Raw genomic sequence first — 26,196 nt, forward strand, 5'->3', positions numbered from 1 at the left:
ACAGTGGCATCGATCCTCCGTTGCCGGGCCTCTCTAGCCAGCTCCTTCCTCCTTGTTGGTTTGGAAGGAGCATCTATATGAAGAAAGAAAGACATAGTCTGTAACCAATGCTCTTTAAGATTATCTCAATCATTCAGCAGAAATTTGTGTTGCAGTACAACTAGCAACTTGCAAGCACATTACATAACTATTGAGGCCAGTATCTATCTAACCTCCCACTTCTTCATCCTTGCTCTAACATTAGTGGGAGTTTAAGGAACAAATTCTACGAGCACTATGGACTTCCATTGGAGTCGACTATGAAAGTACACCAGTCTTATTCTTCTTCTTGTCTCTTGTTTAGGAAAATTGGTACGTTATCTTCTGCAAGCCGGCATAATGCCAGCGCAGTGAACTTGCACCCGAGAAAAAGAGACGCACGCCATGATGAGTGACCTAGACTTGCGTTACTGTACCGGTCCAGTACATGCAGGTGGTGAAGCTCTTACTTTTCTATTACGGGTGGCACTGAGAATACTCTGTTACAAGGGCTACTGCTTAATTAATTTAACTTTCACCCTACAGTGCAAATGAGTACTAGAAATGGAAAATGAAGAAGATAAATAATCTGATTATCTATCACTTCACATGGGATGTTTTTGCTTACATATGGGATGACTTTAGGTGCTTTGCTTTTTATTGAGTGACCAGTGATACATCCACACATGAATGACTGAGTACTACTAAACTTATTAAGAGAGGTAGGGAGTGGCCACCGTAATAACCGGATCTATGCTGTGCTTGCAATACAAACTACTGCTACTATTGATGGTAGTATTTGGACACAATTACAACTTCTTTTCCTTGCCTTTCCTACACTGGAACGGACGTGCGGGTGCAGTGTTGCATGCTCTTCAAAGTTACACTTAGTTCATCCACTGACCGTCTACTCTCTCTAGATCATGGGTACTCACAAACTTTCTCTCAGGGGCTAAATTTACAGTGTAGTTTGTGGCTGAGGGCCGCACTGGTGGGGGCGGAGTCAGAGGGGGCGGAGCTAAAGCAAAACGAAAAATTGTGACCATGAGGTTGCACACAGGTCCCTGCAGCAGATGCCTTCATCCACTGAGCCACCAGACCCAGCATTTACATACATCTCTCTCCCTCCTGCTCTCCCTCCTGCCCTCCCTCTCCATCTCTCTCTCCCTCCTGCCCTCCCTCTCCCTCCCCCTCTGTCATCTCACTGTGTGTGTGTCTGTCTGTGTCAGCCTTCAGCCCGGGCTGAGACAGCTTCCTCAACGTGCACACACAGACAGCCACACCAAAGTACTTAACAGGTCTTTAAAAGACCATTAACATATTATTGAGGCTTTGTTTGTTGTAGCGCCCCTGCATCTCCACCCTGACAATCACTGCTTGCCCGGCCCCACTGAGCAGAGGCTTTGTTCTATTTCACCTCTTTGTGGCCCTGCATCTCCACTCTGCTCTGTGGGGGCAGTGATTGTCTGCAAGGTCTGCACACCGCCAAGGAAGGCTTGCCGGGCCGCCCCCGGCCCGCGGGCCGTACTATGAGTACCCCTGTATATGGACACATACAGTTTCTGTGTCACCCACCCAGGCTGTTGTCCTTCCACCAATCATTGCTTCATCATTCACCCAGCCATGCATCTCATATTCTTTCCTTCCCAGCCACGTCTTCAATCTCAATAAGTAAGGAATATATAAGAGCTTACCTCTGCCCGCCACCACCACCGTCTCAACTCTCACAGCCGGCACTGGAGCCGCCGCCTCCTCCCCTGAAGAATTGCCCTCCGCCTCCATGTCGAGCACCACCACCTCCACGCTGGCCCCGCCACCAGATGTTCCACCTACAAAGTACATTTAAGAATGTTAGAATAAACCACTCACTAGTATTTGGTCTAGGAATGAAGACATGTGAAAACAATGTAATTTGTGACTGTCTACTCTAAAGTAAAAAAAAATATCCCTTTTTCCAGGGAAGGGTGTTGTCTTGCTGCACTTTTTGGCACAACTGATGAAGGCTGGCTTTTTAACACGCACCATTTTTCTCCACACAGACAGAAGATGGACTTCTAACAACAAGATCAAGTTGAAACCAGGTGAGAGCTCGGCTCGGCCACAAGAAATGTCTTCAATTAATCGTCAGCACTAACCACTTTTCCATTCTCAGTTAAACGTTTAGTTTTTTTATTATGACTTCATTTTAATAAATGTGTTTACTTTTAATAAAGCTTTTAAACTTAAATAGACTCTGTGTTTTTTGGTCCAGACTAGAGTGACTGAGCGAAAGGTTTTGCAATTTTTGTAAGCATGAGTCCGTGCCTCTGACACTTCTTGACTCTGACTCCATACTCTTGAGCTACGTTGGATAATCATCATTGGGGATCAATCATCGATGAATTCGGGAGGTAAATGACTGTGCCACACTATGTAGTCAGTCAGTAAGGACATTGGGGGTTCAAAGTCTGTTATCACAGAGGTATGTGGAAACTCTAACAGCGCCTATTATAATTGATAAGCAATGCACTATTTATTGTCCATAGTTCTGTTTCTGCAGAAGAATTGTCCCCGCAACAGTAGTGGTATGGATTGTCCTCCTATCCAAACCAAAAGGTAGTATCTTATTCTTTCTTGGTGGTCATTCACATTTTATAGTTGGGAATTTTCAAAGCAGATAGAACACTTCAAAAGACATTATGGACAATCCCAGAGGACTGCACTAAGTTGATAGAGCTATTGCTGACTAGAATGGGAGTTTCGCCAACCGTGCAATCTTAGTTAGCTACACAGACAGACTAATAAGAATAATCTAGTAATACCACAGGGAGTCATAGTAGAGGCAGGATAAGAATTTAGATACAGTCTACAAGAAGATCAAAGACGATTTTGAAAAAATCAAATGAGGAACGCTAGGAAAAATAGGTACTAGTCTAAAATGAAAACTTACTGGGGCCAGCAAAGGAGCCCTCGCCTGCCCGATCCTGGCCCTGTTCAACAGCATCCGCCGCCGCCTGCTGCTCCTGTGTCCCCTCGCCCCTGGGGGGAGCTGACGTACAACATGAAAGAAAGAACAGAAAACATGGATGATTGTTGCTTGTCAATGTCAACCAAATCAAACATTTCAAAACAACAATAACAAAATATTTCCGCGAAATTATATTGATTAGGGTTAGTTTTCATTGATTTGCGGACCTGCGACTTCGAAAGTCATGTAACTCACTAAACAAAGTACTGAAAGGTTCACCTAGGACTGGCAGGCAGCAGTCCGCAGGCAAGACGCAAAGTGACAGACAAACTCCATTGTGATTTCAGTCAGATCAGTGACAACACTAACAGTTGCCTGCTACATAACCAGTCATTTAAATAGTCAAACTATCAATCCACCGCCACTATTTTTCTTATTGTCAGGGGTACAAAGGAAGGGGCAGATTTAAGCCCCTTGCGGCTCTCTTGCTCCGTTCTTGCGTGACTTTTGTGACGCAGCAGCTAAACAAAAGAGGCGCCATGGTGCGGCGTATAATATTATAACAACGTGACGCATTTGGGAGATGCATCCCGTTATAAAGCCCTGCGCCATCAGGGGGCGTTCCGGCGCAAGGGAGGGCATTCCTGCGCTGGAACACATCCTAAAAGTGGCTGAGGGAAATCTACAAAATTTCAATCAGTCACCTTTAGGACAATGATGCGTCACACAAACCCTGCACCTGCTTGAAGCAGACGTACATCTTGACCCAGCATTGGGGAGATAGGGTACCCCAGAGCATTGCTGGAGCTGCGCCATCGTTGCGACGCAACTCCAGCAGTAAAGCTTCGGTGACGTTTTGGGCCCATGGTGCGCCGCATTGCAAATACGGCGCACCATGTTTGGTGGTGGTAGCGGGCCGCACAATTACTGGAGCATCCCTGCTACTTTGCAGGGATGCGACGGTAATTGCAATTCTGCCCCTTAGGGGCATACTCACTTATGCGTTCTGGCGCATCTCCAGAGATGCGCCAGATCAAATGCGTCACGCAAAACTACCCTTGCGACACGGCAGATGCGCCTCATTTACAATGCGGCGCGCCCTGGCGCAAGGGTAGGCACTTGCGTGACGCATCTCATCACGTAAGAGCGGCGCATCGCTGGAGTCACGTCGCCAATGCAATGCAACTCCAGTAATGCTCAGGGCCACCCCATACTTAACATGCTGTGTCAGTCCTTACGCCTGCTTCAAGCAGGCACAAGGAATTGAATTGACGTAGCAGCGTCGCAGAAGTGCCTGCGTTAAATCTTATAGATTTCACACAGGCACTTTTGCGAGGCGCACAGCCGCCGGACCGCCCACCCTGCGTACTAGGAACGCACCCATTGTGGCGCAGGCCCATGGCTTTATAACGTGATGCATCTCCCTAGATGCGTCACGCTGTAAATGACTCGCAGGGATGCGCCACGTTTACGCCGCTGTTGCGTCACGCAAGGCAACGTAAACGTGGCGCAAGGGGCTTGTAAATGTAATCTGCCCCCTAGTGTCTAGCATTACGCAGTTCTGTAAAGTACACTCATACATAATAGTTACTCAGGCCAATGAGACCACAAAATAGAAAACAAATAAGCATAGTAGCAACACCACTGAGAAGGAGAGCAGTGCACCTGAAATGCACAGAAGATTTTGAAATATAATTTAACTACAATGTAATCGTCAGCAGCATTATTGGCTTGCTCCATGTAAAAAACAAATATTTGCAATACAACAACACAGAGCAGGAGAAAACATAGTAGTGAGTGATGAAATAGCTACTACTACTCACCAAGCCCGGGGATCTCCAAGCCGAGCTGGTCCAGCAGGTCGCGCTCCCGGTCCAGGAGGTCCGTCCAGCGGTGGGTGGCCTGGCTGTAGGTGCGCTGGACCCCGGAGATTTGGGACATGGCCCAGTACATTTTCTGCCACCGCTTCCGGCACTCCCGGATGTTGAAGCCGCCGGCGGCGATCCTGCCGCCTCCCGCGATGGTCCTGGCCAGGCGGCGCTGGACGAAGTAGACCAGCGCACCCACTTCCTCCGGGCTGAAGATCTCCCGTCGCGTCACCTGCTCCCCCCTCAATCGCCCGCATGCTGTCCTGGCACGGGGTCCAGGACTCCTCCTCCCCGCCGCCGCTGCGGCCCTCAAGTGCCTGGGCAGCTTCACGGCACCTGGCTTCACCATGGTCTGGGCAGGTAAGGTAGGAAGTAGAAAATTAAGAAGGAATAGGATAGGGAAGATGAAAAGAAAAGAGTTTAAAAAAGTAGTTTAAAAGTAAACAAAAATAGCAGAAAAGACAAAAATATACAGCTAGGAAAAGAGAGGGATAGATAAGAAGCAAAATTGTTCGAAAAAAACTGAAAACAAGCAAAGGATGGCAAAGATAGCAAGAGGATAAACACCATGCCCAGACACAGGAAATGAATGAAAAACAAGATGGCCGCCCGTTCACGAGTGCGAAAGTAAGTTCGCACACGATTTTCCTCGCGATCTCGTGCGAACTTGTACTCGCAATGCGCTTACTTCGCGAGATTATACATAGTGGGCGGAAACGGAAATACGTCACGCAAACACAATGGCCGCGCCCGTACACGACCTTGGGGTAAATTTGCGTGTTGCGCTGCAAGCGGCTCGCGAATACTGCAAAAAAACTTGCGAAATAACACGCCGCAAAAAAATATAAAGCTCATTCGCACGAATTGGCGGCTTCCGCGGTCGGTTTCGCACGACGCCGAGCCTCGCAAATAGCGCGAAATTACCGAAAAACGATTTTTGCAAAAGCAAAACAAATGAGCAGGTGCAAAAGGTCAATCTCATGATTTGTAACGATTCCCTGTTGTGCTTCCTGAGGGGGCCCTCCAGAATTCGGTTGCCTGCTTGCAACTATTGTGTGACCCTGCTCTGACCTTAACTGTATGCCACATAGGTCCTGATTTACAGCTAAGGGAGCAGACAAGCAGGTGCCAGGCTGGAACTTCAAATTCAGTGACACATTAATTAGCCCCTAATTCATTATTGTCAGTTGGGGCAGGGCAGGTGTTGTTAATAAACTAACCCCAAATTAATTCATGTCAGTTGAAGCAGGGCAGGTGTGCTTGCTTTCCCCCCCATCTTCTACAGTGATGATGAACCAGAGGGTGGCATTGATGTAACAGAGGGTGGCATGGGTCAAAGAGAGGGTGGCAGTGGTGAAACAGAGGGTGCTGGGAGGCTGTGATGATGAACCAGACGTAGAAACAACATAGTCGCGACCGTTGCGAGCCGACAAGTAAGTTCGCAATTGCGAACTAGTACCAAATCCTCGCGAACTGGCAGAAACACTTGCGAACACAAAAAAAAATACGCACATTCGCGGGAATTCGCGGATTTTGCGGATTGCGAGTTCGCAAATTCGCTAAATTCGCGAACGCCAGATTCCCAAAATTCGCCCATGCTTAGTTTTTACATAATATGAGAAAACACAAGTGTAAGAGACAGGAATTGAATCAGGTTTGTTTGCACTTTATTACAATGAAACCACTTCAACAAGAAGTGTAAAGAAACACTTTAAAATTCACTAATGAGCCTGGGAGTCTTAGCAAAGACGGGACATTTAAAGACACATTTCTGGAATGAAGAACAAACTCATGCAATGTAAATATATTTTAGATCAATGGAAATGCAGTGAAGAGAGAAAGAGACAGTTTCATAGTACAATAAGCATTATAGCCTCAACCAATGATCCTAGAAAGGTGGCTGAGGGGAACCAGACATGCGTCATGACCCGAGGTAGTTCCACAGATGGACTGTGGGCAGATCATTTATGTTCTTTTAATGAGGAACCATTGACCACAAAATCACAACATTAGCAGGTGCCTTTACCGTGGAACATGACGCATTTCGGTCACTTCTCAGAAATATTAGGAACACAGAAGTGACACCTACATTATAAAAGATTACCAAAAGGTCACTTGATGTTTGACAGTAATTCATAATGAAATTGAACATTTATCAAAAAGGGTTTGCGTCACTTCTCAGAACCTTTTATAAGAAAGCAGAACAATTAGAAAGGTATAGGGTCATATTCTCACGCCATGTTGCATGTCTTGGTTACATTAAAGCTAGCAAAAGATGAAAGATTGACAGATGGCAAGTGGCCCCCACCATCAGGTATCTTGTGATGTTCCTCTTATCTTCTGGAGTTTTGCGTTCTTGTGGTTAGCTATCTCTCAATAGGTGAAAGAAGTGACAAGCTCATCTTGTGCAAGGAGATAGTGGGGGCTTGGGGACAGAGCTGAAGCTTCATGTGTGTCGCAGAAGAAATAACTTGTATTTTAACAGAGCGTCATTTTGGGCCTACTACATTAAAAGAACAACTGAGACAGTATGGTCAACTTAACACCACTCTGTATGCTAGCTGATGGGGCCATATGGGGATCTCATGCTTCAGTTGGGGGTAGGTGTGGGTAGGAATAGGCTAAGGCATTTACACAGTATACCTGGACCCTGCTTCAATGCCCATTGCTTGTTGGTACCATACTCCTTGGTGTAGAAAAGACATTGTTTTCCAAAACTAGACGTGTTAAGTCTAGTATCATTTCTGTATGCTTGTGAAGAGCGGTCCCTTAGGGCCTGTATACCCTGTTCCAATGGTATGCTGGTATTAAAGGAACAGACACCTAATGTGGCAAAGGAGAGTTCCCCAGTCCATTCAATGTCCTCCAGTTTATTTAGGAGGTCACCCGTATCCCTCAAATACAAAGGGAGATTGAGTACAAAGAGTTGCAGGAAGATATCTATATATTTAGACAGATATTCAGTGGGTGACCCAATGCCAGAGAAAATGGGTCTCCCAGGTGGGACGGAGCCTGGTTTGTGTATCTTTGGCAGAGCATGGATACAGGGTGCCTTTGGTGATGGTACGAGAAGGTTTCTATATTCAATTTCTGAGATAAGACCTTGATGTTTCCAAAAGGTAAGTTTGGATTCAATAAGCAATGTATTCCCCTTAAGTGGATTTGTTGTCACCTTAGTATAGGCTGAGTCATCCCTCAGTTGTCTTTCTTGAATGTAATCCTCTCCCTGCATTAGCACTATATTTCCACCCTTGTCTGCCTCCTTGATAACTACATCTGTATTGTCTGCTAGGGTCTTAAGAGCAAAATGTTCCTTCCTAGTTAAATTGTAAATGTATTTTTTATGTGTGCTTCCTAATTTGTCCTCTAACATGTGGAGGTCATTGGTGACAGCTCTATAGAAAGCATCTATCATGCTATCTGGGGAAAGAACAGGGACAAATTTGGAGTTCTGTTTGAGCCCACTGTTCATGTTTAAATTGGGCACAAGGTCTAAGTCCAATAGTATATCAGAGACAGAAACCGAGCAATCATCCAGTGACAAAAGTAGATGTAAGTCTTGAATTTCACTGATAATAATATTGCACAGTAGTACAGGAATAGGGATAGGAACAACAGGCATTGGGTTTTCCTCAAAGAATTTTTTAAGTTTAACTCTCTGAGTAAATCTAAACAGGTCAATATGTATGTTGATCAAATCTGGCTGTGCTATCGGACAAAAACAAAGACCCTTGGTAAGTACATTCCTGTCACACTTGGAAAGTTCAAGATTAGACAAATTAACAATGTTGACATCATTAGAGGGGGGTAACAACACAAGGATTATCATTACTCAGTTCTGTGTTCAAGATGTGGCTCAGTTCTCACATTGCGGGACTGGGACTGGTGTTTGTAGGGCCCTCCATTCCGCTTGCTGTGCCGCCCACCCCGTCTTGTTTGTTTACGGGTGCCCTGTTGTAGTTGTTTCTTGAGCCCTTGCAAAATTGTGCCATTTCCTCTAAAAAAAGAGGATGAGGTCGGATCATGTATGGGACCAGAGTTGCCTGTTTCTGGGTCTCCCCCTACACTTATCTCACTGTGGACACTGGACACTGGAGATATCTGACTCGCTGGTCGAGGCAGTAACTACAGGAGGATTGTTTATCCTGCTGGTTACAGGTTGTCGTGACCTATCTTCATCAATTTTTTTAGCGAAAGTGAAGACCCCTCCGTTTTTGTAGTCATTGTCATCTCGTTATAGTTTCCTTGTTTTTTTCTCTGAGTATTTTATAGTTCTTGTCAGTTGCTTCAAGCAAATTCAAGTTTTTAATCTCTATATCGTTGAGTAAGTTACTACGCTTCCGTTCCGTATGACAGATAAGGACGCCCATCATTTTATATGAGGAGGTTAAAATCAATTCCTGTCTTTGCCAACTATTAGATGGAGAAAATTACAAAAAACAATTTGATGGACAGAATGTAGCTCAATGTCTTACATTCACCCCAGTACAAGGATCTGGGCCTAAATCCATCGTTTTTTGCACTCCACACCACCGTGGGTCAGATAATGGCTTTATGCAAATCAGCTCTGACCCTGTGCCCCATGGGAACAGTCCAGTCCGAACTACAACAGCCATATCTTTCCCAGACCGGAATCAAGCATCCGAGGACCGGACCCGTTTCGAGGTAACACCTCTCATCAGCCCGGCTAGCTTGACTCCAGTGGTGTGGAGGCTCTGGGACCCACGTCTGAGCTATCCCAGTACACTCAGGGAGAAAATTACAAAAAACTATTTGATGGACAGAATGTAGCTCAATGTCTTACATTCACCCCAGTACAAGGATCTGGGCCTAAATCCATCGTTTTTTGCACTCCACACCACCCTGGGTCAGATAATGGCTTTATGCAAATCAGCTCTGACCCTGTGCCCCATGGGAACAGTCCAGTCCGAACTACAACAGCCATATCTTTCCCAGACCGGAATCAAGCATCCGAGGACCGGACCGGTTTCGAGGTAACACCTCTCATCAGCCCGGCTAGCTTGACTCCAGTGGTGTGGAGGCTCTGGGACCCACGTCTGAGCTACCCCAGTACACTCAGGGAGAACATTACAAAAAACAATTTGATGGACAGAATGTAGCTCAATGTCTTACATTCACCCCAGTACAAGGATCTGGGCCTAAATCCATCGTTTTTTGCACTCCACACCACCCTGGGTCAGATAATGGCTTTATGCAAATCAGCTCTGACCCTGTGCCCCATGGGAACAGTCCAGTCCGAACTACAACAGCCATATCTTTCCCAGACCGGAATCAAGCATCCGAGGACCGGACCGGTTTCGAGGTAACACCTCTCATCAGCCCAGCTAGCTTGACTCCAGTGGTGTGGAGGCTCTGGGACCCACGTCTGAGCTACCCCAGTACACTCAGGGAGAAAATTACAAAAAACAATTTGATGGACAGAATGTAGCTCAATGTCTTACATTCACCCCAGTACAAGGATCTGGGCCTAAATCCATCGTTTTTTGCACTCCACACCACCCTGGGTCAGATAATGGCTTTATGCAAATCAGCTCTGACCCTGTGCCCCATGGGAACAGTCCAGTCCGAACTACAACAGCCATATCTTTCCCAGACCGGAATCAAGCATCCGAGGACCGGACCGGTTTCGAGGTAACACCTCTCATCAGCCCGGCTAGCTTGACTCCAGTGGTGTGGAGGCTCTGGGACCCACGTCTGAGCTACCCCAGTACACTCAGGGAGAAAATTACAAAAAACGTGGGTCCCAGGCACTCCACACCACTGGAGTCAAGCTAGCCGGGCTGATGAGAGGTGTTACCTCGAAACCGGTCCGGTCCTCGGATGCTTGATTCCGTTCTGGGAAGGACATGGCTTTTGTAGTTCGGACTGGACTGTTCCCATGGGGCACAGGGTCAGAGCTGATTTGCATATCGCCATTGTCTAACCCAGGGTGGTGTGGAGTGCAAAAAAACGATGGATTTGGGCCCAGATCTTTGGACTGGGGTGAATGTGTGACATTGATCCACATTCTGTCCATCACCTGTTTTGTTTGCAACTATTAGATGGAGACACGATGTCCAATCCTTTTTGACAAAATATTGGCTATACATATCATCTATGAACTTAAATAATGAGCGTTATACTGGCGACATAACAACTGTGAATGACAAAAATTCCATTGTCATTTTGGGCGCCAGTAGTTTAGCGTCATAATTACTGGACTATGAGATCGATATACTGTCTTTATGTGTCTAATTCCAAATTCAGAGCGGTGCTCCTATTAACCTGAGCTGCAGCCAGGTGGGGTAAAGCGCCATCACCACTACAAATGGGTGAGTGGCATTGAAAATTAATACATACCATATACCTCATTTTGATGCACAGTGATGTTTATGTTAATACACTGTATATATGGTTGTGTGTTATATGTGACATAATGTTGTCAATTTGTTTTATTTACATGTCTCTCCTGTGGATGTCGTTTCTACAACAGAATACGGTAATAGTATGTGGTTGATCACGAAACCTGAAAATTACAGGTGATTGTTTTTAATCTCACTTTATAAGCAGTAGTTTCTAACAGGTCCTGAAGAAAGCATTGGAACTATTCCATCTCAAATGCTGAAACATGTCGACCAATATTGCTTACAGATATTATGTTAAATCTGTTCTTTCACTATATTTTTAACATTTGGACATTTGAGAGATATCATTAAAACTCACAATCTACTCAACTGATCCAATTTTATTTATGCACTCACATGTATTGTTTGCTTCACTTTTTGCACTGCTTATTCAGTAACCACAAACAGGTTCATATCTTTTGAATACACCACCCTTCTTGTCAACACATTTATTTAACATCACACATAGTCCTAGAAAAACATAAGTAGGCTATGTTGTTTTGTCTTGTCTCCTGGGCAAGGAGAACCCAAATTATGTTAAAAAGGGCGGTATCGAATGGTTACTGATGGGAACAATTGCCCATTGTTTGAGTTTTTACCATATGGCATATTGTTTTGGGTTCCTTTATTTGTATTCTGTTGGGGTTCGTGTCCAAAGGTGAGCTTTACATTTGACCTCTAGATACTGTTGTTGTTAAGAATGTTAAAATCAATTCCTCCCATTCTTTAAGTAGGTTAGGGTCCAAATCCTCAAAGAAGGGAAAAATGATGACCCGTAACCCACGGGGTACTTGCCTAGTATCTAAATATCTCTTCAGAATGGTGGCGTCGCACCATCTGGACAGTTCTTGTTTTTTCAAACATTCAGGTTTAATGCATTTTTGTTTAAGGCCTTCCTACTCATTGGTCAACTGATGTCTAGGTGTATTGCCTGTAGTGCCTGTGAGCAGCTCCAAAAGGAGTTTATCCCTTTCATCGTCAAAAGTGGTCATTTTTAAATGTAAACAAATTAGACAGGTCGTAAAAATCAGTATTTACCACAATGTGGAGAACTGAGTGCAACCTGCCACATGAACTTTACAATAAATGCAGATGGTAGAGGTGGTCAAAGCAAACTGAGAGAACACTCAAACATGAGACTTATAAAATGTATGTCACAAGAAGAAAAGAAGCTTGAAGTAAAGTGACATATTGCTCTTGCATTTCATCATTGAAGTTGCCCCGTGTATATTGTCAGTAGCATGTCCTGTTTTTAACACTATGGCTGACATTGATAACGTTTTCACTTTCAAATGAACTGACACGTCTAGCCATGTATTAAAAGATGTTTCAAGATTAGGAAATAAACCTTGCACCTGACATGCAGAACATCGAAATAAATTGACAAAAACCTGTCCACGTTTGCACTGTAATTGATTTTTATGTTGTGTAGATTTTATCGGTGAAATGATTGAGCAAGTAGTGAAGTATTTTAATAGTAATTTTTAACATACCAATTATTTTCTTTATCAGATTATTTGCAATTAATTGTGTTAAACGTTTTAGCTTACTAAACAATAAATATTGACTGATTGAGATCTAGACATGTCAGATAAGCAGAAACCTGAATGCATTACTTCCAATACTAGCGGCCATCTCAAAAGTGTGAGGCAGCGTGAACATGTATGGAGCGTTACAACAGATCCGAAATACTTAGGACGAGGAGCGAAAACGAAAGCAAAAGCTGAACTCGGTTAGTTACGTCATTAGAGTCCGGAAGGCTCTCGTCGGCTGAGAGCGTCACTAAAGTACCTTGAAAGTGAAAAGAGTCGCAGTCTGGTCAGACTCGTGGAGACCATAAGAGCATCATAAAATGCACCGGTCAATTAATATAGATCACTGACTTCTTCCCGCTGTTTCAGACCTGGACGCCAACTTACTGTGAGGATAAAAAATACACCCAGTGAAAAGTCAGGGTGCCGCCTGCTTAGAGAAGGTGCGGGGGTGCTTCAATGCGGAAGACACGAGAATTAGTATACAAGGGATTGCAGTGTCAAGCAACGGATTGCCATGGATATTATGAGCAGGGGGTCACCCGTGACGGCTGTGGGCGTCTTCTTTGCCCTTCTTGCAGGCATGATGGGAGCCCTGGCCTCCGCTTCGGCAAAGTTAGCACTGGGTACGGGTCACCTGAGGGAGGTATGCATCTCGACAGCTACGGTTTGGCAGGCAGAGGCCACGGCACTGTGTGAGTCGGTAAGTGGCGCTGGTGCGCCAGTCCTTGTTTCTATATTTTGCAGCACTGAGCTTTACGCTGACCCTATTAAGAGTCACTGTGGCAAAAGGTGTGCTGATGAATTAAGATGTAACTTCGAAATGCAGCATAGTTACTCGGGCATTGCAATGCAAGCACTGTAAGTAAGTGGAATAATGCATCAAACAGCGCTTGAAATGGAAAAGTAGACGAGCAAATACTGTACCATACTTTTTGCACCAAACTGCAGAGTACTCATTGCTTCTGGGAAACCTGGCCTATTGATGAAAGTTAAGTTAATCACAGAATGACCAGTTCTAGTTCATGGACAGGTTTCTCTGCCCCTCTCCGAACTGCAGCGTCAATGCCACAGCTGTTTATCTGAAACCTTCTAGACAGAAAGATTCCACTATGCAAGCATACCAGCCAGCAGCAACGCAGTATTTCATCACAGTTTGCACTTGTTAGACTTGGCATCTTTGGCGCGGTTCCCCCTGATGTTTTTGCCTCTACCATCTGTATTTTTGATGCTGTGCTGGATTTCGTTTTTGCTGGCTCAGATGCTTTGGGCACCTTGCCACTCCTGATCAGTGTCAACGTGTAACTGCTTCCTGTGTTAATTGTGATCACAATTGGTTCTCCCTGATTGGTATATTTGATGTACTGGTAAGTCCTTAGTAAAGTGCACTTAGTGTGCCTTGGGCCTGTAAATCAAATGCTACTAGTGAGCCTGCAGCACTGATTGTGCCACCCACATGAGTAGTCCTAAAAAGGTACCTCGGACCTGCCACTGCAGAGTCTGCACACTGCTATGTCAACCTGGCAAGTGCCAGGCAATAACCTTCCCTTTTTTTGACCTGTAAGGGACCACTATGGTAGGCCCAATGTATCCCCATGGGCAGGGTGCAGTTGATGTGAAAGGTAGGACATGTACTGGTGTGTGTGACATGTTCTTATAGTGAAATACTGCTGAAAGACTGTCTGTCCCGTAGGATAGAATGGGGAAAAACTTTGTAACATCTTACAAGTATAACTTCCCACTGTGACAAGATTGAGAAATAAAGTTTAGGTTCTCTGAACTCAGAATTTACGAACACATCTTTTAATAAAGATGGTTTTTAGATTGAACATCAGCGTGCATGCGCTGTCTGCAAGACCTGTGGTAATCCCTCGAACTGAGTGTAATACCGCCTGCCGCTTGCTTGGTTCAGTTGTGCGTCACTTTTATTTCTTTGTTCTTTATTGGTCGGTTCTCCTGATACATTACTTCTGTTTTTAGACCAGGAGCACCGGCCAATTACAGTTTCATTACAGTGTAGGTAGTTAATGTCTTTTTTGTGGGACTACTTATTTGTTCAGCACGGCACCTGCTTTAATGCAATCTTTTGTCCTGCACGCTCATTATGGCTGCTCCTCGCTTCTATGCCCCATTCCACGGTGAATGCATTTACGGTGGGCAAGATAGGTGACCCATGGCCTTCCAAAGCCTTGCTGTTCGTTTAAACTGGCACGTTCTTTCTTCAAGAAACCTGCTTCCAGACAGATTTCATTGCCATGGGAACAAGGAGAATGAAGACTGGGCAAGGATATTCGCTAATTCTGCTGTTGTTCAGTCGGTAAGAACACCGGCACAGCAGACAGCACGTCACTTAAGGACAGCCCTGACCGGAACCTTCCGCTCTTTCAGCCATTTGATGCTCGCCATGGATGCAGTATTTATTTATTTATTTAAGAGTTTTATATAGCGCTAGCCAGACCCGACGGTATCAGAGCACTTTACACATATATCATGATGCAATCAGTTATTCAGTATTACAATAAACAACAACATTGAAGTGTCTATGTTCTGCGCTGGGGCGGGATTCCTTTGGTGGTGGAGCTTTGACACATTGTGAGGCATCTCTCCATTTAGAAGTACCTGGCTGCAGCCATCCGGCCTTACGCCATTTGTTTCATAGGCTTGCATACCTACGGTGGCCAAGACGCCTCTGATTGTTGTCTTCACTTATTGGAGTTGAGGAGAGTTGATAACAAACAAGAAGTGAGGGGATTTTCTAGTATTCTCTGCCAGTCAGGTCAAGGTAAGGCTCCTTCTGTCCATTTCTGGAGTTTTGACTATGAATTGGCAGTTTGTTTATTTTGGTTTGTGTTTACAAATGCTTACCAGTGACAGCACCAAACGATTCCTAAACGTGTCACGATTCCAATGGCATTTTATTGTGGGCTGCACCTAGCTATAATGTCTGTGTCAGAACTGTGGGTCTCTAGTTGGCAATGGCATACACCTTTGTCGACATAGGAGCCCTTGCTTCTAGTCAGGGGAAGGGGGATACACTACAAAAATATCCCCTGCTCCACCTCTTGGTAGTTTGGCACGAGCAGACAGGCTTATCTCAGAGGCAGTGTCTAAAGCATTTGTGAAGCCATACAGTAATACAGTGACAACTACAGATGGACACCACACGGGTTGTGTTATAAAAAGAAGTATTTTTATATAGACTTAGCACAAGACTCAAATGACAAAAATCCACAATACAGTGCTCACGATATGTTAAAAAATATGTTATTGAGTTAAATTCAGTCTCTAGCAACAAATACCTCCACCTGGAGTTATCACAATGTCGTGACAGGAGAAATCACAAAGTACGGCGCCGACCCGGCGGTGCGCAACATTGGGCCTGGAGTCCCTCGGACCCCCAAAGACCAGTACCGTGGAAAAGTAAAGAAAAAAAAAGACAGCTCCCGGCGTTGGGGAGGTGCGGATTTGTTGGCACTGAGCAGCGTCGGTTCCTTACCGACCAGGGGAGTTGTAGACTTGGTTCCTGACTGCAGCTCAGGGAAGGTAAGATGACGGTTCCTTACTGCATCGGGGGAGGTGACATCACGATGGCGCCAAAACCATGGTTCCTTACGATGTCAGGTTGGCGATGGTGCCTTGTTCACTCACTTCGAGGATCGACTCCACAGTGACGGTGATGGAGTCGATGTGGCACAGCACCGTCGGGCCCCCGGCACAAGTCGCAGGAGCGCTCACAGCTTCAGGCAGGTTACGGCGTCACTCGCTGGCGTCGATGTCTCACTTCCCTTATGTAGCAACTGGAACCGCAACTCTAGAGCAGACAGAAGGGATGAAGTCTGGTATCCCTGAGACTTCAGGCAGGAGTCAAGCTCAAGTTCAAGCCCTGGGAGATCTTTCTTAAGAAGATGAAAAGCACACACAGTCCTCTACTCCTTTCTTTGGCAATGAAGCAACCACTGCCGGCCAACCCCACCAACACGCAGGCTTGGGGTAGTTTCATCCTTCAGTTCCATGGTTCTTCTCCTAAGCAAAGGGTTGTCTTGATTCTTAGAAGTGATCTAACGTCTGGGGGTCTGGGCCCCAATATTTATACTACTATTCTCTTTGTTCTCTGAAAGCAGAGAGTGTCTGTGCCTAGTACAAACCAGTTATGTGCAGACCTGGAGCACTTTCTTTACAGGACTCCTTCTTTCCTTTGTCAGGGTGGCCCAGGGTCCTCAGACGTACCCATGAGGTGGAGCCAGCATTGTGGAAGGCAGGCACAGCCCTATTCAGATTCAGGCGCTACTCCTCCCACCACTCTACCTGCTGATGGGTCTATTCAGCCCTGGGCTGACTCACGTTGTCTCCTGGAGTCCCACAGTCCCTGTCACTCACAAACTCAGACACACAATACACAAGCTAGCAGAGGCAGGCTGGATGGTTAGGCAAGAAAATACCTACTTTCTAAAAGTGGTATTTTCAAAGCATAGAATGTTAAAACCAACTTCACCGAAAGATGTATTTTGTCACTGAGTTCAGGCATGCTAAATTCGTCTTTCTACCATGTTCCTTGGGGCAATTCAGATTATAAGATGTTGTAATCAAACTGCTCATTCTGGCTTATGGGAGCAGGTACTATGTAGGTATCAAGGACCCCCTGGTTAGGATATGGCTCCTGGGTCAGGGAAAACAATTTTTATGTAAAGGTATATGCCCAGTCTGCCTGGGCATATACCTTTACATAAAAATTGTTTTCCCTGACCCAGGAGCCATATCCTAACCAGGGGGTCCTTGATACCTACATAGTACTACCCACGGTATATCCGTGTGGGACCTTTGTGTTTTATCTTTTCTTTGTTGTCGTTGGAAACTGTATATAATATTGTATCTTCTTTTGTGAATGTTAACTCTTTAAACTTTACATATGGGAGCAGGTAGCCTTGCAATAGTGAAAAACAAGAATGGCTGTAATTCACTACCAGGACATGCCACACACATCAGGGCATGTCCTACCTTTTACTTACAATGCAACCTTCCCACAGGCCTACTTTAGGGGTGACTAACATGCAGCAAAGGGAAGGTTTGGGGACTGGTAAGTGGGTGTACTTACCAAGTCCACATGGCAGTACCAGACTGCACACAGGCTCTGTGATGGCAGGTATGAGACACATTTTCCGCGCTTCTCCAGTGGGTGGCAAAACCAGTGCTGCAAGCCCACCAGCAGCATTTGTCTTGCATGCCCTGGGCACACGCACAGTGCACTGGACTAGGGTCTGACAGCAAATCAAATAAGCCAATCATGGAGTCACTAATCCATACTTCAATTTATCATAGGGCTTACTTGCACTTTGGCACTGATGAGCAGTGGCAAAGTGCCCAAAGCGTCTAAACCAGCAAAAACATGTCAACAACAGCGGAGGCATAGCGAACAAATGGAAGGGAGACCCACACCAATGGTGCCAGGTCTAACAGTCTGTGTAATACTATACCTAACAGACTGATCTCTTTTAATTCAAGAAAGCAGTCTAGAAGAGAGTTCACAAAGACTCAGTCTCATGTGAGGCATTTGCTTATATGCAGGCCGCTAGTGCCTACTTGTGCTGAATGTTCATTATTAATGGTAGGCTGGTTTGGCCACACTTACCTCCCTTTTACTGAGTGCACCATGCATGACCCATGGCCTAGATTGGACCAGGTTTGGGAATGAATTTACAATACAGATGCCAGAAATAAACCAAAATGTATTAATGCATATACTGTGCAGTCATAGCTCAATTTACATATTTATTGTAAGATCCAGGTAATGGAGTTTGCCTACTGGTAGGTGGTGATTTTAATGCTAGGTTGGGGAGCAGGTCATTGTACCTAAATGAAAATACTTTTATATGCACAGCCTCAAACATTGATGTGATGCATGTTCATGAGCCTCAGGGTGTTATACTGTATATTTAACTACTGGAACATGATGTGTTTTTGATTCCCCCGGCCCTGAAATCTCCCAGCAGCCCACTCTTGTGGAACATGGAGCTAGCTCAGTTATAGATTAGATCTTTACTGCAAAAGCTTTACCCAACAGATTTATTCCCAAGCATTCATAGCGATCACAAATTGCTTACTATTATGATTATTCCTGAAGGCAAGCCATGTGGTTATTTTGGAAAAGATAAATGAATCTATTACTTACAGATAATCGTATTACCACTTCCTCTATCTTTCTTGTCCCAGTATACATACAAAATGAGTGTGCACCCAATCACCAACACCAGCCCACAGGAAAATGTAAGAAACAGAAAAACTTCCAAAATAGATCATGATAACATTACGTGATATTTTACTTCAAGGCCTCATTGAAGCTATTACATGTTAACCAAAATCTTATGTAAAACTTCCATCTATCTGAAGTTGGAATAGGGCATGAAGTTATGTAGAGTTGTGAAGGCGGCAGGGTTACAAATGTCATTTTAGGAAGAGCTCTTAAAAGCCACCTAAAAGGTAGACTCTCCCCTCGTGGATCAACTCTGAAATGTGGCCCAAGATGAAGCACCACCTTATAAGTGAAAATAAATGAAGAAACTGAGAATTTTAAATCAAAGCTCACTGTCACCCAGCCCATCTCCAGAATAAATAGATACTGAAAAGAACACTTTAGGAGACAAATATTTAAGACTGTGTGTCTCAAATGAACTCATTGACCAGGCCTCAGGCACTTAGGGGATCTCAGGTGTCAGAATCTGGGGAATATCTTTGACGAAGAACTAAGAGATGTTCCCCAAGTACTTTTCTCCCAACACTCGTTTTTCCATAGATGCTATAATTTGGATTCAAACCCAGGTACTCCGATTTCAAAGTGGTTCGTTTAACCTGGTTTTAGGTCTGGCTTGACAGACAAACGTTCTACTGCACGACCTGTATTTTTTTTTAAAGAACAGTTTGTAGAGTCGCGCTCTAGTCTTCGCGGGTTGCGTCATGACGCAACACGCGAAGGGGCGAATCACGGAGCGATTGCCCATGCGTGCTAATTGGAGTGGAGTGTCGGCGAGAAAGCACGCTCGGCGCTCTCCCTGTGAGAATAAATATTAAAGCGTCTTTCCCCCCCCCATAAGCTTGGTCTGCCTCCTCATTGCTCCGCCGATAGGAGCAACATTTCAGTAGCGACGAGGAGTGGGATCCCCCACAGTGTACAAAAAAAAAAAAAACAGGGGAGCAGCACAGGCCAAGGGGAGCAACCCCACACATGCCCAACCCGAAGGTGGGACATCACTAGAAAAAAAAAAACGTCCAGAAGAGCTGGAAAGTCACAGGGAGAGCGCGGCAGAAACGCGAAGAAGCGAGGAGCACCCACCACGTGCACCGGGGCCGGAAGCTGCGGCAGCCAGGCGGAGAAACACAGAAGGGGGTTGATATTGCCCCATAGAGGCCCTGACAGAACTAGAAGACCAAAGGGAAGGGGGAAAACAGGAGAACCCCGACCAAATCTGACAGCAGGTGGGAGTGCAAGTGCGCCAGGCAGCCCAAGAGGCCAGGGAGCGGAACCAGAAGAGCAGGTCAGAATGAGCACACAGGCATCATCGCTCACAGCGCTGATCCCATTCTTGCCCAAACCAGGTGAACCCCAGATGAAATGGGAAGACTGGAGGGAATACTTCAAAAATGACCTCGAGGCCCTGGAAGATGAAAATGGGGAGCCCTTCCCCAGTGCGAGGAGGAGGAGGATACTCTTGCACAACCTAGGCCCAGAAGGGATAAGAGTATTCACTAACTTCGTGCCCACGACCAGACCACAAGCAGACGTTGACGTCTTTAAGCACGCCAAAGATCTGGACAATCACTACCGTCCAGCGGTGTGCGTCTCCATCGATCGCTACAACTTCCAGCAAAGGAAGCAAGAAGCGGGTGAGACCATACACGACTACGTCGCAGCTTTGAGAAGGTTGGTGATAATGTGCAAGTACGAGGCCCTCCAGGACGAATTCATAAAAGATCAAATCGTTATGCACACGACCAATAAGACGGTACAAGATAAATTGTGGGCACACGGAGAAGCGACGCTGAAGGAAGTCATAGCGATGGCAAAGAAAGCAGAGTTATCGAAACAATGTGCCGAAGCAGCAAAAAGGGAGACCGCCCAGAGGACCATGGTAAACAGAGTGGAAGATTCGGGACCCTCAAGAAGGAACAGAATGGCGCCCAGAGAAAGTAAAGGAGCAAACAGATGGGTGGGAAAACCCGGACAGTCAGGAAAACAGGCAATGGAAAGCAAGACCGCGTGCTACAGGTGCGGAAGCTCAATGCACTCAGCCCAAGATAAACGCTGCCCTACGTTCAGGGCGAAATGCATGTTCTGTGGACTAATAGGTCACTATGAGAAGGTGTGTCGCAGGAAGGTGCAGAGACATATGGTAAAGTACGTGGCACAAGACCAACCATAAGGAGAAGAAGATGAGCAGGAAGAAGATGACCTGGTGTTGTGCATAGAGGAGCAACTGTTGGGAATAGACGGCAAGCGTTCCCGTAAACCACAATGCGACATGCTGATAGGAGGCGTGAAGATCAAGATTGTAATAGACTCAGGATCCCCGTACACCATAGTCCAAAGATCAGTATGGGAGGAAGAGTTCGAGCCCAGCCTAGGACCCAGATTACAACCTCCAGACATACGGCCAGTGTCGTACACAAGCACACCCATTCCCATGGTGGGGTAAAGGACTCTACTGTTCGAATTCAATGGAAGAACAGCGGAGTGCAAGCTGTACGTAGCGGAGAAGGGTCCATCAGTGTTAGGGTGGATGGATCAAGGTGACCTGGGGATAAAACTGGACCCGGGAGGAGACATACAAGTGTTGATGACAGACCATGAGTGCTGGCCGAACCTGGAGAAGATGAAAAAAGACTTCCCGAAGGTGTTCGGAGGGAAGGTCGGAAAACTAGAGAAGTTCACACACAAAATCCTGATCAAGGAGAACTCCAATCCAGTGTCCCACAAGGTGAGGAATGTTCCCCTAACAGTAAAAGAAGCGGTGCAACAGGAACTGAGTAGGCTGGAAGATCAAGGAATAATCGAACCCATAGACAGCTCGGAGTGGCTGGCGCCATTGGTCGTGGCAAGAAAACCCAATGGCAAGGTGCGACTGTGCATGGACCTTCGAGAACTGAATAAGTGCCTGATTGTGGAGAAATTCCCACTGCCTCGCATTGAGGAAATGCTATCAAAAACGGAGTGAAGTGGTTCTCCACCATTGACCTCACAACCGCTTATCACCAAATAGACCTGCACCAACGAGCCGGAAGCTAACATCCTTCATAAAGCCGTTTGGATGCTATCAATTCCTCAGGATGCCCTTTGGTCTCGCCGCAGCGGTGTACCAAAAGCTAATGCACCGCCTGTTCAAGGAAATCGAGGGCATCCAGTACTTTCAGGATGACATTTTGGTGATGGGATGGACCAGGAAGACCATGACAGGAAATTGAATAAGGTGCTGGGTGTACTACAAAAGAATGGCTTGACAGCAGAATGGGAGAAATGTCGGCTGGGAATGACATCAGTCACATACCTTGGGCAAGAGATAGGAGGAAGCGGAATCACGCTGAAAAGAGAGAACGTGAAGGCGATCTGTGATGCCAGGGCTCCCAATAGCAAAGAAGAAGTGAGATCCTTCCTGGGGATGGCCGAGTATTACAGTAAGTTCGTCCAGCACTTTGCCACCAAAACACATCAACTGAGGCAGCTGATAAGAGACAAGTCAGCGTTCAAGTTGAGGAAACAGAAATTTTTAGGTAGTCAGTGTGTCCCCCCCTCGCACCCTATCCATGTACCTATGCCCCATGTATGTCCCTGTTATCATGTAATTCCCTTCCCGTGCCTGTCATAGTAATGCCCCTGCATTTCCGTCCAATGTTAGCATGTCAGTTATTAGGCCTCCCACGTTTCCAATGCATCTACATGGTGCACTTTTAAATATCGCGAAGCACACGTTTTTGTGGCTCAGCCGAGCCAGGCCCTGAATTCAGGCTCCGAGCCTCTTCTGTCTCTGAAAGCTGCAGTTTAGGTATGCATCCCTGACCTCTACCTTACTTCCTGCCCAGCCGAGCGGTGCCCGGCTCGGCCTGGCCTGCCTGCCACGACGGTATTTTGCCTACAGTTATCTGTTCAGCCTCCGCAAAAACACATTCCAGTCTAGTGAAATAGGTAAACATATTTCCGCCTGCAGAGCAAAGGGCCCAGCCTTCCTGTCTCCTTGCAAGTAATTTATTGGACCCGTTGCCATAGTAGGCTTATGGCTCCGCGCATTGCACGAAGAAATATATGCACCCATTAGTATTTAGTGATGAACGGCCTCTGCCCGAGAGACCTTTTACTTCAGACAACACATCCTCCAAACACAAGATATCAGATATGCCAAAGGTGCAGGTCGTTCTGACATCCCAGACTCCAGACTCCTCTACTAGTGCTAAAGTCAAGCCCCCCAGCTCTCCCCAGCTACACGTCAATCTCACGTCATGTTCAGTTGCGCGCACATGTAGGGTGAAGGTTTCTGCTGACCCTGCAGACTTTCTCTATGCATCCACCCACCTATGACACCTCTGTGACTCATCTGGTACACACCTCCATGTACGCCTCCTTACACGCCTTCTTTTACGCCCATGTGTTCTTATCTCTCTCTCTCTGCACTTGTTACGCCTACTGTATTCATTGTAATTGTACGATTTTACTATATATAATGTGTGATGTTAATAAAACGTTAGATATCCCTTCCTGAACCTTAGTGGTGATGGAACCCGATTCTCGTTGACTCGAGTCATCTTATTTAAAGCCCGTATGACTCAGATACCACGGACTCTGCCTCTCATTTTATGAGCTATTCTTATTGTTATTAATGTATAGAAAAATAGTCCCGGTAATTTTATTTACCACATAATCTGGCGCCCGAATAGGGACGAGTCCCCTTCCCCACGCGCCGGCGATGTAACGCAGGCCCCTGACCCCTTCTACAGCCGTGACGGACCCCTTTCTGTGCACATTCGCGGGTTTTCCTGCTAACTGCCTCAGGCCCACGGAGGAGACGGAGACTGCGACCAGGCATCCATACGAGGCGGTGAGGAATGCGGACTGTCCCGACCAGAGCCCAAGCCGAGAGAGCAAGGTCCGAGGTATCCGGAGGCCCACCTGTTTCCGAGGCGCATGCGTAGCATCAGAAGCCGTAGCAGTCCAGTCCAGTGTCGAGTTTCCGAGGCCTTCAGTTCTGCTTCCCGGTGAGTACCGTTGTTGGGAACGCATATAGACGGGTTCATTTATTTGAGCCCGGTCAAGACGGGTCTGGGTACACAGATCCGGTATAGACGTGTCCATCTAGGTGGATACGGTATGACGTGTCTCTTTATGGGACCGGTATGACTGTACTGTTCTAGCAGTGCATCCAGTATTCTAGTATTGTCTTTCGAGATTCTCAGAATTGTGTTATTCTATTCGCAATGTTTTAATGTCGTGGTATGAATGATCGTTTGCAGTTTTGTATTGTGCTTCATGTGTTCACGTTCAAGTTGGTTCAAACATGCCGCTGTTTTAGAAATTACGTCAGATAGGAACCAGGAAAGGGATACTCGAAGAGGCAGTTCCCGTCCCGCCTAGGGATACTCCCGGACATTTTATGTACCACAAACATGGCTTAGATGCCATACTGTACTTAGATTTATGGGTAGACTACACTAAGGATCTGGAAGAGAAATATAGATGGCCTGTCTCAGGGACATGGGATGCTGATTGCATCATGAGAGTAGAGGAAGCACTGTGGAAAAAGAAAGCCAGACAATCCCAGAAAGATGCCATAGAATTGTGGCGTAAAGAAGCGCATAGAAGAACAGAGAAAGAAATTAGGAAAGCAGAAAGAAGTAGAGAAGCATCATAAAAAGCCCAAGAAAAAGAATTACTAGAAGAAGGTGAACGAGTTAGAGCAGAACAATTAGACCGACAAAGAAATACCCTTATTAAAGGCATGTATCCCCTTCTCGCCGAGGGCCTACCTAGGGTGACCCCGGAAGTACCCAGTAACTTGCCGCCACCACTGATCCCGACTACACTCCGTAGTCATAAACAGACCGCAGCGGACATTTTCCTTTCTTCCTATTTAGATGACGCTGCCCCAGAGTATGTAAATGTACGTGTACCACCTACTAATCCTCCTCCCAACCCTGTTAATAACACGACTCCCCCCACTGTTCCTCCTGCCATCGGTCCTACAAATCCTTTTCATACACCTGTAACCCAAGATCAACCTGCATTACCAGTAACAACGTTACCAGTAACTACACTACCAGCAACACAGCCAGTAAAACCTGATGCCAGCCTAGGCGATCCCAGTTTGGGAGCAGCGGGAGGGGGCCCCTCCACCCCGCCTCAGATAAAACGATCATCATTACGAGAACTAGCATTACAGCGCACGCCAAAAGCAGCTACATACGCAACCCTTAGATAGTACCTTACTGATTGTATATATGATCCAGTACCAGGTGAAGGTCCTATGCTCATATACTCAGTACGATTAAGACGTGTTACAAATTACTTGAGTATTCTACCAGACATGAAGGAACATTTAGACAAAATATACCACTTCATTAGAACGGGGGAGGGACCAGATAGTATTCACGAGGCCATGGCGCAAAGGAAAGTGGAGCTTCAACGTATGATCTTACAGTTTTTGATTAATTGTTTGATAAGGGAACAAGACCAGCCAAGTAAAAATAGAGAAGGGATTAAAGTCCTGACAAACTGGAGTGCCACATAGCTGCTGGTAAACATGATAAACAGAATTGTGTAGAAGCCATGTACAAAAAGATTCGTAAAGAAATCGTTGTGATACACGAGAGAGAACAGGCGGAGAGAGAAGCCGAGAAAGAGGGTGACGAAGTCTCAGAGGACGATGACTTAGCACTTGAGGACACTAGCAGAATAAATTACGTAGGTAGGGCGAGACCCTTTGATAGACCCATACGACTAGAATACAAGAAACGTTCTCTTTCTCCCATACCAGAACAGTATTCCCTTGAACACATATTCCAAGCCACTGACCAAGCATTAAAAAGACGAGTAGGGAGTAGTGAACTTAGTACCATGCATGAACAGGAACTAGCCCGGTCAGCAGTACAATGGGCTGGCAATACTAACGTATATAAGGATGACGTAGTAGCGCAAACATTTTTGAGTCTTCCTCTGGAAGAACAACGATTAGCTGGTATGTACATGATTCAACATCTCATCACATTATACGAGAGTCAGCATTCTGATCCAGGTCCCCTATATAAAGTATTGGACGATTTACTCCTAGCAAGATGGAGAGGTCTAGGTACTGAATTAATTAATGTCATTCTAGAACAACAACATAAATACAGGACTTTCCTGACTCCACATTTCGTTCCTGTTCCACACCAAGAAAGGAAGACCTTTTACATAG

The 26,196-nt window shown here is 45.8% G+C and overlaps 1 protein-coding gene across 1 annotated transcript in view; it reads left to right on the forward strand.

Annotated features, from left to right (window-relative positions):
- The first annotated feature begins 12,962 nt into the window (after positions 1-12,962).
- The window catches only part of TMEM42 (transmembrane protein 42), a 98,463-nt gene continuing 85,229 nt past the window's right edge, over positions 12,963-26,196 (forward strand). The window contains exon 1 of the mRNA XM_086941752.1: positions 12,963-13,472. Coding sequence (XP_086797878.1) covers positions 13,287-13,472 — 186 coding nt within the window. The 5' untranslated portion in view covers positions 12,963-13,286. The remainder of the gene's footprint in view (positions 13,473-26,196) is intronic.

This window comes from Lissotriton vulgaris, chromosome 10 (genome assembly GCF_964263255.1).
Source record: "Lissotriton vulgaris chromosome 10, aLisVul1.2, whole genome shotgun sequence".
In the NCBI taxonomy this organism is placed as follows: domain Eukaryota; kingdom Metazoa; phylum Chordata; class Amphibia; order Caudata; family Salamandridae; genus Lissotriton; species Lissotriton vulgaris.